This window comes from Cololabis saira, chromosome 8 (genome assembly GCF_033807715.1).
Source record: "Cololabis saira isolate AMF1-May2022 chromosome 8, fColSai1.1, whole genome shotgun sequence".
NCBI lineage: Eukaryota > Metazoa > Chordata > Actinopteri > Beloniformes > Belonidae > Cololabis > Cololabis saira.
In genome coordinates, this window is record NC_084594.1 from 24,575,435 (window position 1) to 24,590,507 (window position 15,073).

At 39.6% G+C, this 15,073-nt stretch overlaps 1 protein-coding gene across 1 annotated transcript; it reads left to right on the forward strand.

The window, feature by feature from the left end:
• Positions 1–229: 229 nt before the first annotated feature.
• On the forward strand, positions 230–14,973 carry si:dkey-264d12.5 (coiled-coil domain-containing protein 30). Its single transcript, XM_061728288.1, has 14 exons — positions 230–401; positions 2,631–2,804; positions 4,235–4,355; positions 4,741–4,946; positions 5,201–5,296; positions 5,813–5,978; positions 7,693–7,764; positions 9,385–9,500; positions 9,671–9,883; positions 10,010–10,122; positions 10,298–10,439; positions 13,181–13,317; positions 14,387–14,425; positions 14,693–14,973. Exons 1-14 carry the CDS (start codon positions 387–389, stop codon positions 14,799–14,801), a joined length of 1,719 nt encoding a protein of 572 aa, XP_061584272.1. The 5' UTR covers positions 230–386; the 3' UTR covers positions 14,802–14,973.
• Positions 14,974–15,073: the final 100 nt, after the last annotated feature.

A 15,073-nucleotide genomic window follows, 5' to 3' on the forward strand; every position in this document is an offset into this window, starting at 1 on the left:
ACATGTTTCAAAATCATAGTTCGAATCTCGGCAAAACGCATGACTTTATTTTGAAATTCCTCTAGAAACCCACAAACTGAAGTTACGGTTTGTGGGACCAATCAGCACTAACATCTTCCACTTTTATTTAGGGCATATAATAAAAGCTTTTTTGTGATTGGTTGTCAGGAAGAGAGTGGGTGGTGCCAATCCAGCAGCAGAGAAGAGCGTCCTCGTCGTTTCACAGTAATTACAGGGTGCGCAGAAAGCAATGTAGTTTATTTTAACACATCATAACAGTGAGACCTGTGCGCCAGTCGATAGTTGAAGTTTGTTTTGGACATTTTCGACCTAAAAAATTAAGATTTCAACATGAACTACTAAAAGTTGTTCCTCGGCACGGGAAGATGGATCAAGCAGAGGTACTGGATACACTTTTATCAGTAACAACAAGGCCAGCGGGCTTAAAATCTGAGGCTTGAAATACTCAGCGTTAACGCTTCTTAAATACAGATTGGCTTCTTTGCGCAAAACGTCTCCTCCAATTGGAAATATTTTAAATGTATTCAAAATTACTGAATTTCCTCACGAAATTGTCCCTAGCCTAGGACGTTAAAGGTACACGAGGTGGAAAAGTTGAAGTGCTACAGTTAAAAGTCACACAAAGTCATTTATTTTAGGTTTTGCACCATCAATCTACAGCCGGAGGAAAGATCTCAGCAGTAAAAGCAGCATCACCAAAACTAGACAGAAACTGAGCTGTCTCCCGCTACTGATCTTTGTACTTTCTTGATAAAACAACCTAGACAGTAATCATTGCTTGTGTTTACCTTTTAAAATTTGGCACATTCACTCTCCATTTTTTATTGGCAAGATAGGTGTATTTGGCTTAGATGGGAGTAGACATGTTCAGTAAAGCCTGAATTATGGTACTGCGTTAAATCGACGCAGAGGCTACGGCGTAGGGTACCGCCGTAGCCGTAACCATACGGTGTGCGTCGCCGCGTAACCTACGCCGTAGGCTCTGCGTTGGTGTAACGTGGGACCATAAATCAGCCTTAAGTCTACTACTAGAGTCCGATAGTGAAGCACAAAGATGGGATGAGGTGTTACTATATGGATACAAAAGGTCTTGCTTAAGTGGCACATAGGCCCGTTTTTTTTAAGTTTTTTTTTTAGTTTAGTTTATTTTCGGTCATGACACACAAATTAAAAAAAAAATAAATAAAAAATAAAACTGACAACAAGAAAACGTTCAATTGTTCAAGGAAAACATAACAAAGAAGTTTCCAGTATACAAATAAACAAATAACATCTAGACCGAAAAAGGGGTAGGCTGAAGCAAAGCTTATTATTTGCCTACCCTCAAAAAGATTAATTAAATTAATAAAATAAAAGCAAAAAGTAAGAGAAAGACTGCCCGTAAAACAAATTGCCTCTGTGGGGATAACAAACATTCCTCAAAAAATAAAAAAGATTTTTAAAATAAAGGTGCAGTCTACATGTTACCATCATCCTTAAAAAATCAAAGCAAATCACCAATTAAATAAATACCCAAATTAACATCAAGCCACTCATTAATTTAATATAAGGAAATCATCCTTCTTTTCAATGTTTTTTTAAATAAAGTTAAAGTTCTACATAATTTCAAATCTATATCTAATTTATTCCATACATCCACCGCTGCCACTGTAATGCATCTCAGTTTAGTGTTGGTTCTGATTGTTGATTTTCTGTATATGCTATCCCCTCTGAGGTTGTAATGGCTTTGTCTTAAATTGAACATATTTTGGATACAGTCTGGCAACATGTTATTGTTGATTTTGAACATGAGCTGTGCAGTTTTGAAGTCCACCAGTTCATTGAATTTAAGCTCATTTGAATCTATAAATAATTGGTTGGTTGGGTGCTTGTATCCAACTTTGTTTATGAGTCGCATTGCTTTTTTTTGAAGTAAGAATATTGGTTCTTACTTACTTCTATAGTCGTTTAGACTTGATAACATCCGTCATAAGTGGACAGCCTCATGTGTAAACCCCTGAGGACACAGAGCTGATCACTGAAACCTACCTACCTGATGTCTTGTGTGTTGGTGAAATGACAAATCTCACAAAAGAGGCTTAGTATTAAAGTGCAGCTCAACAAGTGGGTGTCATAATAACCGTCAGCATCTGTGCTGTTTTGATTTGCCCTCCAGTTTCTTCTTCTTTAGCGTTCTTACGTATATATGGCAGCGAGTGAGATCCAATCACAAGTTGTTACTGGAGACAGATGTGAAAATAAGTGCTTTAATCACTCAGGACAGATGTTAATACCAGGTCTAAACAGGGCCTTATAGATGACAGCATAAATGTATGTAGACATAGCAAGTTGCTGGAAGGGGTTTGTGTTTTTTTAGTAAATCAAAACTGTTACTTTTTTATTTTACATAAAAGCAAATGCCCAAAAATCAGTTTAGAAGCAATTACATTAATATAAAACACTATAAATCTTTTGGTCAGGTAATTTCTAAACAATAGTACATAACAGAAATAAGTGTACACTGTCATATCATGTACCCTCTTCTTCACAATGTTAGAAGCTAAAATAGTTTGAACTTTTCGAAGCAGATACCTTGTCATGGTCACATGTTTGTGTATTTTCACTATTAGGAGTTGGAGCAGATCAGTACGTGGGTACGTGAGGAGGGACTCGCTCCCGATGCTTCTCAGGAGGCCCAGCTGCGTTTGTTGTGGCGTTCCTTGCAGCATACAAGACTCCGCCTGAGCAGCGTGACCAAGGATCTGGAGACACACCGCTCAGAACACCTAGCAGAAATGACCGAAGTAGGTTAACAGCTGACATCAGGGACTGTCTTGATGGCGCGGTCAGAAAAAAAATGGAATGAAGTAATAAAAGGGTTGTTATTGAATTTAGAAATGACTGACTTTATTTCAAACATATAGGAAGGTGATTGCATTCATGATTTGGTTCAAAATGCAGCATGCATGAAAGGGTGAGTCTTTGAAAAGCAAAGATGGGGAAAAAAAAATCTCCACTGTGTTGACAAACGCAAGAAAAAGAAAAATATTCCTCAAAGAAAGACTGGACAAGAGGGTGTAAGAGATTCCTCTTGTACCGTCCATAACATGCATTGTGACAAAATCCAAAATAACCTTGCTTGACACATGGAGGAAGGAGACAGTACAGACCAGCAGGGACCGATGGACAGACAAGACAAGATACAGAAGGCTTGACGAGACACAGGCGCAGACAATCAGGGAAGATGGGGAACAAGGGAAGTCAAGACGAAACTTAAACCGAAGGACATGGAGTTTCAAAATAAATCAGGAACCTAAAATACCAAAACTGTGAAAAGCTGTGACATTAACTCAAAAACCGTGACAATATCACTGTATTTAGTGGAATTTGGAGGAATTGCAATCCATATTAAGGAATGGGCACAGCAAATGGGAAAGGAAAGATAAAAAGGAACATACAGACACATAACAACAATCCCAAAAGCCAAGTTTTGTGATGGTAGAGGATTTTATTGGTGTCTTTTTTTTTTTTTAATACTCTTTTTATTGGTTTTTCAATTTTATGGGTACAAACATTAGAACAGAACAAAATGAAATACAACAAAACATAAAAATAAAATTAAAAGAAAAAAAAAAACCCCACCCCAAACGAACAGAAAGCGCTGCGCAGCACATATGCATAAAATGAATAAATAAAATAGGTAAATTAAGAGACAGGTAAATGAAGAGCACATACATGGGATAAGTGAAAGAAAAAATAGGCAGTCCTCATCCTTCAGGCGCAGAAGCTGAGTTAAGGCTTCTGTAAGAAGGAGTGCAATGGTTCCCAGATCCTCCAAAACTTGTGATGAAATTTGTGATTAAGGTCATGAGTCAACTTCTCGAGAGGAATAAGAGCAGAAATCTGTGACATCCACATGTCGACTGTAGGGACCTGGGGAGTTGACCACCGCAGCAAGATACATTATTACCATTATTGGTGTCTTTAACAAAAGTAATTTAGACCTTCATGATGGTGGCACTAATGCAGGAAAGTATATTCAGATTTTTGAACAACACATTTTCCAAGGACGTCCATGTATTTTTAACCAAGACAATGCAAAACCACATTCTACAAAGATTACAAAGGCATGAAGAAGAGGGTACGTGAGCGATCTTGGATGTGTACTGTATGACTGGAACAAAAGTCCAAGTGAATGTAAGAATCAATGTTTGACAATCTTTCTTCTTATTAGGTTCGCAAGTCTTTGGAGCAGATCCGAATCTTTACAGAATACAAAGACATCTTGGCTCAAGAGATACAAAACGAAAACGATCAGCTCAGGGAGCAACTGCGGCGTCATATATCGCTTCAAGGTTGGAACATTTTACCTGCTCTTCATTTACAGGGTTGAATGATATGAGCCAATATAAGAACTGTAACGCAGATCATTGTTTGGCATACCCAAAAGTGATTGTACTTTCCTAGGGCTTTGAAAAATTATTATGTTTTTGTTTGATACACTAAAGTGTTTTTATGTGGCAGTTAATTTAAAAAAAAGTTTTTTTTAGCATTATTACAATATCACACAAAAGTTCCTTTGATCAGTTTTTTTTTCTGGTTTGTGACGCAAAATTCTGGATAACTTAGATTACTGCCTTCGTGCAACAAGTGTAACAAACACCATCAATATTCACACTGTCAGAGGTGAGATTTACAAATTCGTCTTTTTTCTCCGTCTCTCTTCTTTTATTCTAACAGATGCTCAGACAAGTGAAATGGCTAAAATGTTATATCATCAGGGTCTTACCGAGTTGATTCACAGCAGCCCGAGTGAGCAGGTGGCTTACCTCCTGGTGGAGAGGGCTTCCCTCCTGGAGACCACTCCTGATCCTGACAAGCTCACGGCTGATGGAAACTCAGCTGGCCTTTTAGGAACACAAGCACAAAACACCAGAGTATGCCAGGTTAGAAGAAAAACATCCCATAATAACACTTTCTCCTTGTGTAACTCACTATTTCATTCATGGAATTTTATATGATCATTAATTGTGACAAACATGTGTCCTTTTACCTCCAGAAATAGAAACAACTGATACCTTAAGTGTCAGTGTGTGCAAAGTTCCAATTTTGGATACAAACAAACTACATACCGTACATAAATACTTGAGATATCTTATTATGTAAAATGCCTTACACTTTTCCGCATGTAATTTTACAGTCTAACCACAAGAGGGCGCCACGTCATTGGCAGAGTTCATGGAAGAGACTGTTGGGACTCCAGAGGGCTTCACAGAGCAAACATACTTTAGTTCCTGTATGTATGTATACATGCATGTATATATGAAAAGTTAGTGCATCCCTTAAAAAAACTAACAAAACACTGACTGTGCAAATCATAATGAACTGATGCCGACTTTAGTCTGTGTGTACGACACAAGAATGAATATTCTTTTGCATGCCTGTTCAGGACTCTTCAGCAGCATTCACATTAACTGCAGCTTCTCTTCTTTTCTTGTTTCAGTGTTTTTAGTCTCAGTTTCCAGCAAAAGGTAGGGAACTTTGCATGACAGAAAGATGTCAAGTTACTACACCACTGATGGATTTTGTTCCAGTCCACTTCACAAGATGTTTTCTCTGATATTGCATGTTTTTTTATTATTATTATTATTATTATTATTATTATTATTATTATTATTATTATTATTATTATTATTATTATTATTATTATTATTATTATTATTATTATTATTATTGTTATACTTCATTGAGAGCATTTCAATCATTTTAGCACTGGTCATTGAGTAAGCTGCTTGTGTCCATGTCTTTGCAGACAGAGACGAGATCTTTAGATGGCCAAGCAAGTAGTTTGAAGAAGGAGTGCTCACGCCTGGAGCGGGACTTGGAGGAGGGTTCACGCAGACTGGCCATGGCCCACAATGAGATCCGGCATTTGACTGACGAGCTGGAGTCTGCTCATTTCACTCAAAGAGCATATGGTGAGAGCAACTGATGACAGATAGCCCATCTTTAAACCCTTTTTGGTCTCAATTGTTGGATTTCCCATCTATGACAACTGAAATTGTTTATAATTTTTTTTTGTATCACATCAGGGGAATTTATATAAAGCAATACACTCTCAAAATCACTAATCAGGAATCAATGAGTCAGCATCTAGTGTTTTTACCATCTGTTATTATACAGTAGTTAAGTGTTACAAGTGTCTGTGTGTTTGTGTGTTTTTTTAACTCTGACATCAAGCAACCACAAATGTTAGAAAAGAAAGATCAACTGCAGTCAGCACAGTTCCTTTTACTGATTTTCTAAAGTTATATCATAATCATACTCAACAAAAATGGGTGGGCTCAACCTAATCCCCTGTACTTACCATCAACACCGGGATCCCACAAAGATACAGTATGTGTTGAGCCCTTTCCTGTACACTCTACACCAATGATTGCTTTCGCATCTCTCTGAAGTCTGAAGAAGAGCAAAATGCGCTTGAAACATCACGTGTGATGTGCTAAATAAATCTGCACTGGGGAGCAAAAGTGTGCGGTTTCCTCTCTTGTTTTTTCTTGGACCTATGCTTTGAGACCAGCACCTGTTGAGCTATTGGATGTGCGCAACCTATTTTACCCTTTGTTCCTTTTCGCATCTCTCCCACCACATCACATCATATTTAAATATTCAGACAACAAGCCATTCTGGCATTTCTCTCACACAACCAATGCACTCTGGACTATCAAAATACAGTCACTCATTTCACCAAGTGGTGCACATCATCTCTGAATCGGTGTCAATAAAACAAAGGAATTGCTGTTCAGCCCCCCCCTCACCCCAGAACCTCACCATCATAAACACCCAAACAGTTGAGACAGTGGACACTTTCAAATATCTGGGAATAATAAACTCACCTTTGATCAGCACACAACAGAGATTCAATAAAGAAGCCAACAAAGACTGTCAGGCATCCGCAAACTTAAAGGACTATATGTAGCACCACACCTCCTCTTACTACTCTACCAAAGCATCGTTTAACACGTCCTTCTGTACTAATCCACACGTTTCCTTAATATGCTCTCCGTCCCCATCTGGGCCAAACTCACACGCGTCACAAACACAGCTGCTAAAATCATCGGTCTCCCCACACCCAACCTAACAGAACTAAATACAAGTCCATCTCTCGCCTAGCGAAAACCATCTTACAAGACATCACTCCCCCACTGAACCAATATATCATTCCTATACACTCAGGGCGCAGGTAAAGAACCATTAAGTTCAGGAGGCCTCGGCTGGGGAAAAGCCTGATCCCTCCGGCCATAGCTGCCCTGAACAGCAAGCCCCGCTGATATGTCTGTTGGCTTTTGTGCTGTCATTTATTTCATCTTTATTGTTATGCATGTCATTTATTTATTGTTGATGTGTTTAAAGTGTCCGTTATTGCTGAGACAAGAAATGCACTGTCTGTGAAGACAAATCTCTCTACGGGACAAATAAATCAAATCAAAAATACAAACATAAAAATCTGATAAAAAAATCGGATTTAATCTAATTTGTATATATGTTAATAAGAGCTATCATTTGTCTATTTACTGTACAGTGAGCGAAAATAAACGAGTCAAATTCCCTGTCTTGTTTGACCTGACTTCGCCAAATAAACATGATTCTGATTTCTGATTCTGATTCATTGAAATGTACCGTGTTTTTCAGAGCCAGAACTGCAGTCAGCTCAGCAGGAGGTGGAGCAGCTCAGACAGGAGGTGCAAAAGTTGAAGGAATACGGTGAGTCTTTATGTTCTGCCCCTGAACTGTGTCGCTCCTCCACGAGTGTTGGCGTGGTCACACCGCAGCCCGCTGAGCAGTCAACGCAGGAAGTGTACGTGCTATAAAAGCAGGTTGTTTGTTTTTTTTTATTTGTACCTTAGTAACAACCGTTAAAAGTTTCATGACAGAATAGCGTTTGGACGCCAGAGGATCAGGCAGTACTGTTGCATCAATCAGATTAAATTCTTTCCACTCCGCCCCCACATAACGCACTGCTCTATTCATTTCAGATTCAGATTCCTTTTATTTGTCATGGAGTCAGCGTCACGACATGAAGAAATTTCCTTCCAGTACAGCCCGTCCAAGAGAACAAAAAACAAATGACAACATAGGACACGGGCAGACAGGTGCAGACAGGTGCCTGGGGCTGCAGCCATGGTGGGCGCTGCCCTTAACATTGGCTGAGAAATGATGACACTGGGAAGGGTGGACAGAGGAGGGACAAAAATACATCTTCACACTGTGTAAAGACACAGTATGAAGGTGCAATAACCACAGCACAGGGAAAAGCAACATAGTCAAACAATTTAACAACATCATACTAGCATATGTGGAGGGGGGAGTTCCCGGCATCTGTAATTGTTTAATGGCTTGTTTACTTCTTTTGTGTCTATTGGAGGTAAATAAAAGATTTCATGTTTTATCAGAAATGAAACTCTTCTCCTTACTCGTCTTTAATTTTTGATGGTACGCTGAATTTGGCTTAAATATATTCAAAATGTTTAATATTTGTTGATAACAAATTTGTATCCAACAGTAACCGTCGATGAAATGTGACAACACGCCTGCACACTGACGTTTAGTGTTTGTGATGTGAAAACCAGAATATAGAGTTTCCCCAGAAGAAGGTGTAGTCTGAGTCAGTGATTAATTATCTGACTCAGACAAAAAAGTACAGATTATTTCCATTAACATGATGCTTTAAGGGGGGCCTATTATGAAAAACACGTTTTCTCTTGCTTTAACATATATAAAGTGGTCTCCCCTCAGCCTGCGAACTCAGAGAAGGAGGAAAGCAACCAAATTCTGCAGTGTCTGTACAGCCGCCCGGATGAGCCATCCATTGTGATGTGGCTTCTACGAGCCGTTCAGATTCTGCTCCCGTCGTTACGTAACCAAAATGCAATTTGCTTCGGTTGGCTTCCGATGCGTGAAACCACGCCCACAACTAACTCTGGCCAGAACAACAACAACAACTCCGCCAGCCGGAGCTTCCGCCATTTTTCCGTAGCGGTGTATCGCGTCATTCAGGCAGCCGTTCAGCACAGAGCCTCATTATCATAGCTCAGCCCACTCAGAATCCCACGTAGAGAATGAGGTTAGAGAATGGGATTCTAAAGACATGGCTCAGAGGCTGAATTTCTAATTTATTTAGCAAAAACAATCAAAAGCTTGTTTTTAAGACATTCCAGGCCTGTTTAAAATAGGTATTAGATGCCATAATAGGTCCCCTTTAACTTACAAGTTAATGGCATCTTGTTTTTGTCTGTTGTGCCTGAAATTTCATTCAGCTGACTATCTCACGAGTAGCTTTCTTTAGAGTTCAACTATTGAGTTCATTTGACTCGTTTCCAACAGAAATGGTGGAACTGCGAAAGGCCAAAGTGCTGAATGATCGTCTGGACCTGGAGATCAGAAGCTTGAGGAGCAGGGTGCGCTCTCTGAATGCTGAGAAAAGCTCCTTGCAACAGGCGGTAAGACATGCACCGACTGAAGGTCGTTTGTCAAAACACATCAAACGAAGTTTCAAATAAAATGAAAAGAAACAATATACAACCAGGAACATTATAGTGAAAAAAACACAAAACAAAATCAATTCACTGGATAGACTCTTTCTACACTGATGTGCGGAGTCTTGTCTTAGGTTAAATCGCTGCAGGAGGACGTGGAGCGACTGGAGTCAACCCTTCAGGAGCAGCAGCAGCTCAGCGCTTTGCAGGTTCAGGCCGAGCAAGCTGATGAGCTAAACGTACATGTACAGCCTGGTGACAACATTCGCTCCCAAACAGAAAATTCTGAAATGACAAAGGATAAAGAGCTTGAGACACAGGCGTGCAGAGAAAACATACTACTTGAGGTAATTAACTTATATCCATTTGTTTGCTTACATGTAAAATCTTGTCACAGTAACGCTGCTGCACAGAAACGGTTGCCTGGGTGACATTGATAAGGGTTCTGCTGATGTGTTCATGTGAACCTGCAGGAGTGTCGTGACTGTCAACAAGCAATAAGGACTCTGCTGTCAACCCAAAATCAGTGTGAGACACTCAAGACTGAGATCTGCGAAACGCTCAAATGCGTCGACACGCTGCGAAGGTGGAGGCAACGTTGTCACATTAATCTTATCTCATATGTGATGAGCAAACACCGAAGCCTTCTCTTGATCCTGTGGGAAAGTTTAAAATTCAGATTTTCTTTGCTGCACTGACATCTGATTGTGATATGAATATGATTGATTTGATGGATCAAGTGTGTGTTCATCTGCTTGCAGTAAATACCACAACATGAAGGAAAAGCACAAGGAGAAACTGGGTCGGGCCAAGCAGAAATTTGACGATGAAACCATGCGGCGTGATGAGAGGATAAAAAGTCTGGAGCGAGAGCTGTCCTTGTGTTCCCACTCTTTAGCAAAGGTGAATCTGCAGCTTTGACTCATTTTCCAGAAAACAAATATGTGGATTTTTGAGGAAGGGCTCGTGGATTTCATTGATTATGTCCATGCTTATAGCAAACATCCGAAGTTGTAAAAATGCATTTCAGGGAGATACAGATACAACTGTGGGCAATGTGCACCGAGCGCGTTTCGTTTAGTTTGTTTTTTTATATGCTTCCCACTGAAGGGTGCGTTTTTGAATACTCTTATCTCGCCTGCTTGCACATTCTTGGCCCTCTTGGCCCCTCAATCTAGATTCCGGGAGATTTTATTTGACTTGCGGACATCAGGGAGCCCCGATTTGAACACAGGAGACTTGGGATGTCTGTTATAGTCGGCCCAGTTTGAATTCAACATTTTTCTTAATATTAAATGTAACTAGATGTTGTAGTTTGTGAACAACGTACATTTTCTGGTTTTTGCATGCACTCACGCATTTCTGGCTCAACCTTAGCAAGAATATGTTTTTTTCTGGCTCTGTTATACGCGCGTGCAGCTGCGCTCTCTGCACAAACAGTGCAGGACAAATGCTTATTTTCAGGGCAGCTATGTTTGATATCTTGTCAAACAGCAACAGAAGGCTTTTTCACAAGTTTTACAAATGTAAAGTGCTAACCATTTCCTGCGAAAGTCTTTGTCCAGCTGGTAACTGCCATAGCGAATTTCCCCATTGAGGGAGAAATAAAGGACAATCTAATCTAATTTAATCTAATCTAATCTAATCTAATCTTAACTCATAATGTGCTCTGGTGTGTCCACCCCCCAACAGAGAGCACAACGCACATCACATCCTATCTGAAGGACCATTTTTCCGTTTTTACCTTGCAGTCCTGGGAATCCTGAGACATAAAAGCAACTTCAAAAAGGGACCTTGCATCTTTTAAGCGATCTCATATTTCTAATGCTTCCCATCTGGAGCTCCATCAAATTATTGGATTGTGGAGGACAATCTTTTAGTTATCAATTAGCCTCAGTTAATAATGACAAAGCAGAGTGTCTTTTACCAGATTTTAGGGAGCATCTGTCACATTTAGAAAAGGGACACTCAAATCCTTAGTATGGTGATGGGACAAATTGAAATGACTTACATTATATATTTTATATCATGAAACAAACTGTTGGGGGGGCATGCTAACACATGTCGCTATCCGCATATTGCAGTTCTGATGACTTTGTAGGTGTAATCTTTCGCCAGCTTACTTCTCGATTTGAGTCACGTATTTGAAAATAAACACAGTATTCTGGTTCACATGAGCTCCTGTAGTGGTATGAGTCTAGCTCAGGGTAGCCCTGCCGCTCTCCTGCATTGAGCTGTGATGGGCTCCAGCAGACCTGCGCAGGACTGAAACGGGTATAGAACATGGATGGATGGACATGACGATATGCCTTTTATTCATGGTTCACACATTCATACTAAAAAGGAGAATTGGGGTCTCCAGGAAATATCTGGTTTAGAGCGGTATCTGGTTTAGAAAGGTACGGATGTGTGTCCAAGTTAAAGGACACGGATACGGATTTCCAGGTCAGATTAACATTAACACACCACCTCCAAAGAGGTTTATAAACAATAGAAATGAACATAGTAGCATAACTAATATATTACATAACAGCAAATTAAAGCAGCACTATGTAACTTTTCCACCTTAATATAATATTTCCAGAGTCATTGTGATGGTACATCAACTTCCAACAGGTTTAATGACACCTCTGTCATGGTCTGAGGGGTCTGTATCGCCTTCACTGGCACTATGTAACTTTGAGGAGCATGGTAGGCGGAGCCGTCTGGGAGATTTGCGAGGCCCTGTGTGAAATGGCCGGGGGGGGGTCATTGCGCTTACGTGTGAGCGTAGCAAGCGCGCGTGAAATTTTTGGGTTTTTCGGGTCGGATCGGGTCTCTATATGCGCAATTTTAACTGTTCAATTAGCAAAATACTGGATACTGGATACCTTCCCCTGCCTCATCATCATTTGGCTTGCCTCGACGCGGGGCCCCACGGCTGCTTGAGACCCGGTCGGATCGGAGATTTTTGTAACAAATTTATCAAACAAGCCTTTCAGAGAGGCATTAAACTCTTCCATTTTCTTTAGTTTTTTTCTTTTTTAATCCCCTGATGGAAATTTCCTGAATCTGTCTCGTTCGCACATAACGGTTGTGGTGCATTCAGGGACCGTTGGTAAGGTCTGGTGAGTTCAGTGACGTAAGACAATTCAAACCACAATGGTAAAATGAATGATATAAAATACTAAGAACTAGTAACAACATAAACAGTGTGGGCTTTCTAACACATACCTTTCATGTTTTTAAAAGCCTACCTCCTCATTTGCAAGAAATGCACTCAGGCAAACAGGTACCAACATAGTACTCACAGTGAAGAAGATGCAGAAAAGACAACTAACAGCTAACAAAAGCACAGAAAAACTCCTGACACGCACGGATCCTTGAAGAATCTTCACTCAACCAGATAATATGACATAGTTGTTGATGAAAGAAAGAAACTGATTTCAGCAACAATATTGGAGAAAACCTAATGTTTTTTCCAACGTTCTGCATTTATGACTCATGAGAGACATTAAACTGATTAATATATTATTTTTTTCAATAAATTCTGCGCCCTATGTCTATATCCACTTTAGGTGTAAGTTAAAATAGTAAAAAATATAATTCCACTTCCTAAAATACAACTGGCAACTAAATTCTCTTTGTGTTTTTTTCACTCTTAGGAGAAAGAATTTGTTGTGTGCGTGACTGTGGAAAATGAGAACCTGCTTAATGAGAGGAGGAAACTGTTACAACAGCTTAATGAAGACGAGCACATGGGCAGAGACAGTAATCTAACATTGTCTTTGTCCAAATGCAGGTAATCAAATTTATCAATCTTTTTGCATAAATCATGCAGGATAGTTAGGTGCATCCCAGTCGCCAGAGCTGGCGACATACAAGCAAATGTGAAGCTGCTGGCAAAGAGTAAATATAAATTGAGTAAAGTTATCATTCATATTTTTGGGTACCCTTCCATTAGAAGAAAGAAAAACCCATAATACTCACTGAAATGACTTGAACTATTAAAAGTAATAATAAAGAATAATTTACTTAAAATTGACCAATTAAAATCAGTTAGTACTTTTGAATAGTGGTTCAACAGAATGAATGAGACTTGTGCAACTGTAGACAGTTATTTTGGTCCTCTCCTCATGATCAAACTGATCCGGCTGTCTCATGTTTGAAGGGTTTCTTCTCCTGACTGCATGTTTCAGCTCTTCCCACATTTATTCAATATGTAAATCAAGGTTGATAGATGGTCTCTTCAGAATAGTCCAGTCGTTATTCTTAGTCATTACTGGTTTTTAGTTGGGTGGTGGTGTGGGTGATTATCCTGTTGGAAGACTCACAAACTGCAACCGAGACCAATTTTTCTGACTGTGAGCGGCTCATTTTGCTCCAGGGTGTCTTAATAGTCTTTAGATTTCATTGTACCTGCGCAGCAAAGCAGCTCCAGAACATAACCTAGCATCCTCTATGTTTCCCAGTCGCTACAGTGGCAAGATCCAGTTTGTTTGTCTCATCTGTTGTGGCTTATCAGTATGTCTGGCTTTTTTATGATTCGCTTTCAACCGCGGACACCTCCTCGGTAGTCCACTTTGGCTCAAAAATGAATGGATAGTTCAATCTGACAATGGTGTTCCTTGACCTTTCAGCTCAGCTTGAATCTCTTCGGAAATTGTTCTGGGCTCTCTGTAGCATTCTTGTTACCATAACTACCCACACTAATGTTTGTTCATGGCAATAACATGGGACGTAATAATGCAATAATGAGTGTATTGTGTGTGTGTGTGTGTGTGTGTGTGTGTGTGTGTGTGTGTGTGTGTGTGTGTGTGTGTGTGTGTGTGTGTGTGTGTGTGTGTGTTCTCTTTTTCTTTTTGAAACAGAGGAGAAACTGTTGTACACGTTCAGCCAAATACTACAAGGTACTCCTATTTCTTTTAAGTCACAGTGGATAAAAGAGTCTGTTTAATGAGTAAATATATCTGTTTTAAAAGAGGATCATCTATATATGCATGAGACAACTTCCTATGACTGTTAATATAATCCACGGAATGTTATTAGTAATACATTCAAAATTTGAATATGTCCCTATGGATCAAACCATCAGTGTCTTAGAAGCATCACTTTCAAAATTAATTCCTTTGGTCAAATAAAACACCATCAAATGTCTCTTTACTTTGTGGTTCTAGGGGGATGTCGACTGAGTTGTCTGCTACTCAGGGCACACAGGACTGTCACACCAGAGAGACAAATGCAAATACATCTCGTCATTGTGGTACCCCTGTTGCTTTATGCTGAACAGCAAACCTGAATGTGGCTCACTAGCAGAGTTTTTGAGACGGCTCAACCGTGATCTGTGCTCATCCAACACTGAACGTATGCCTTCCTGAGTTTACCTCTCTGTCATATAAACTTAGGAAGAAACCAAGTTTAAGTAACAAGTTTAAATGTATATGAAATAAATATCACTAAATCATCAAACTGAGTTTGTGTTCCAATAAAACAATCTGCATTAAATCGGTCAGAATCAGCACAAACAGGCAAGTGTTCTGGAAGATTTACCAGAAGAA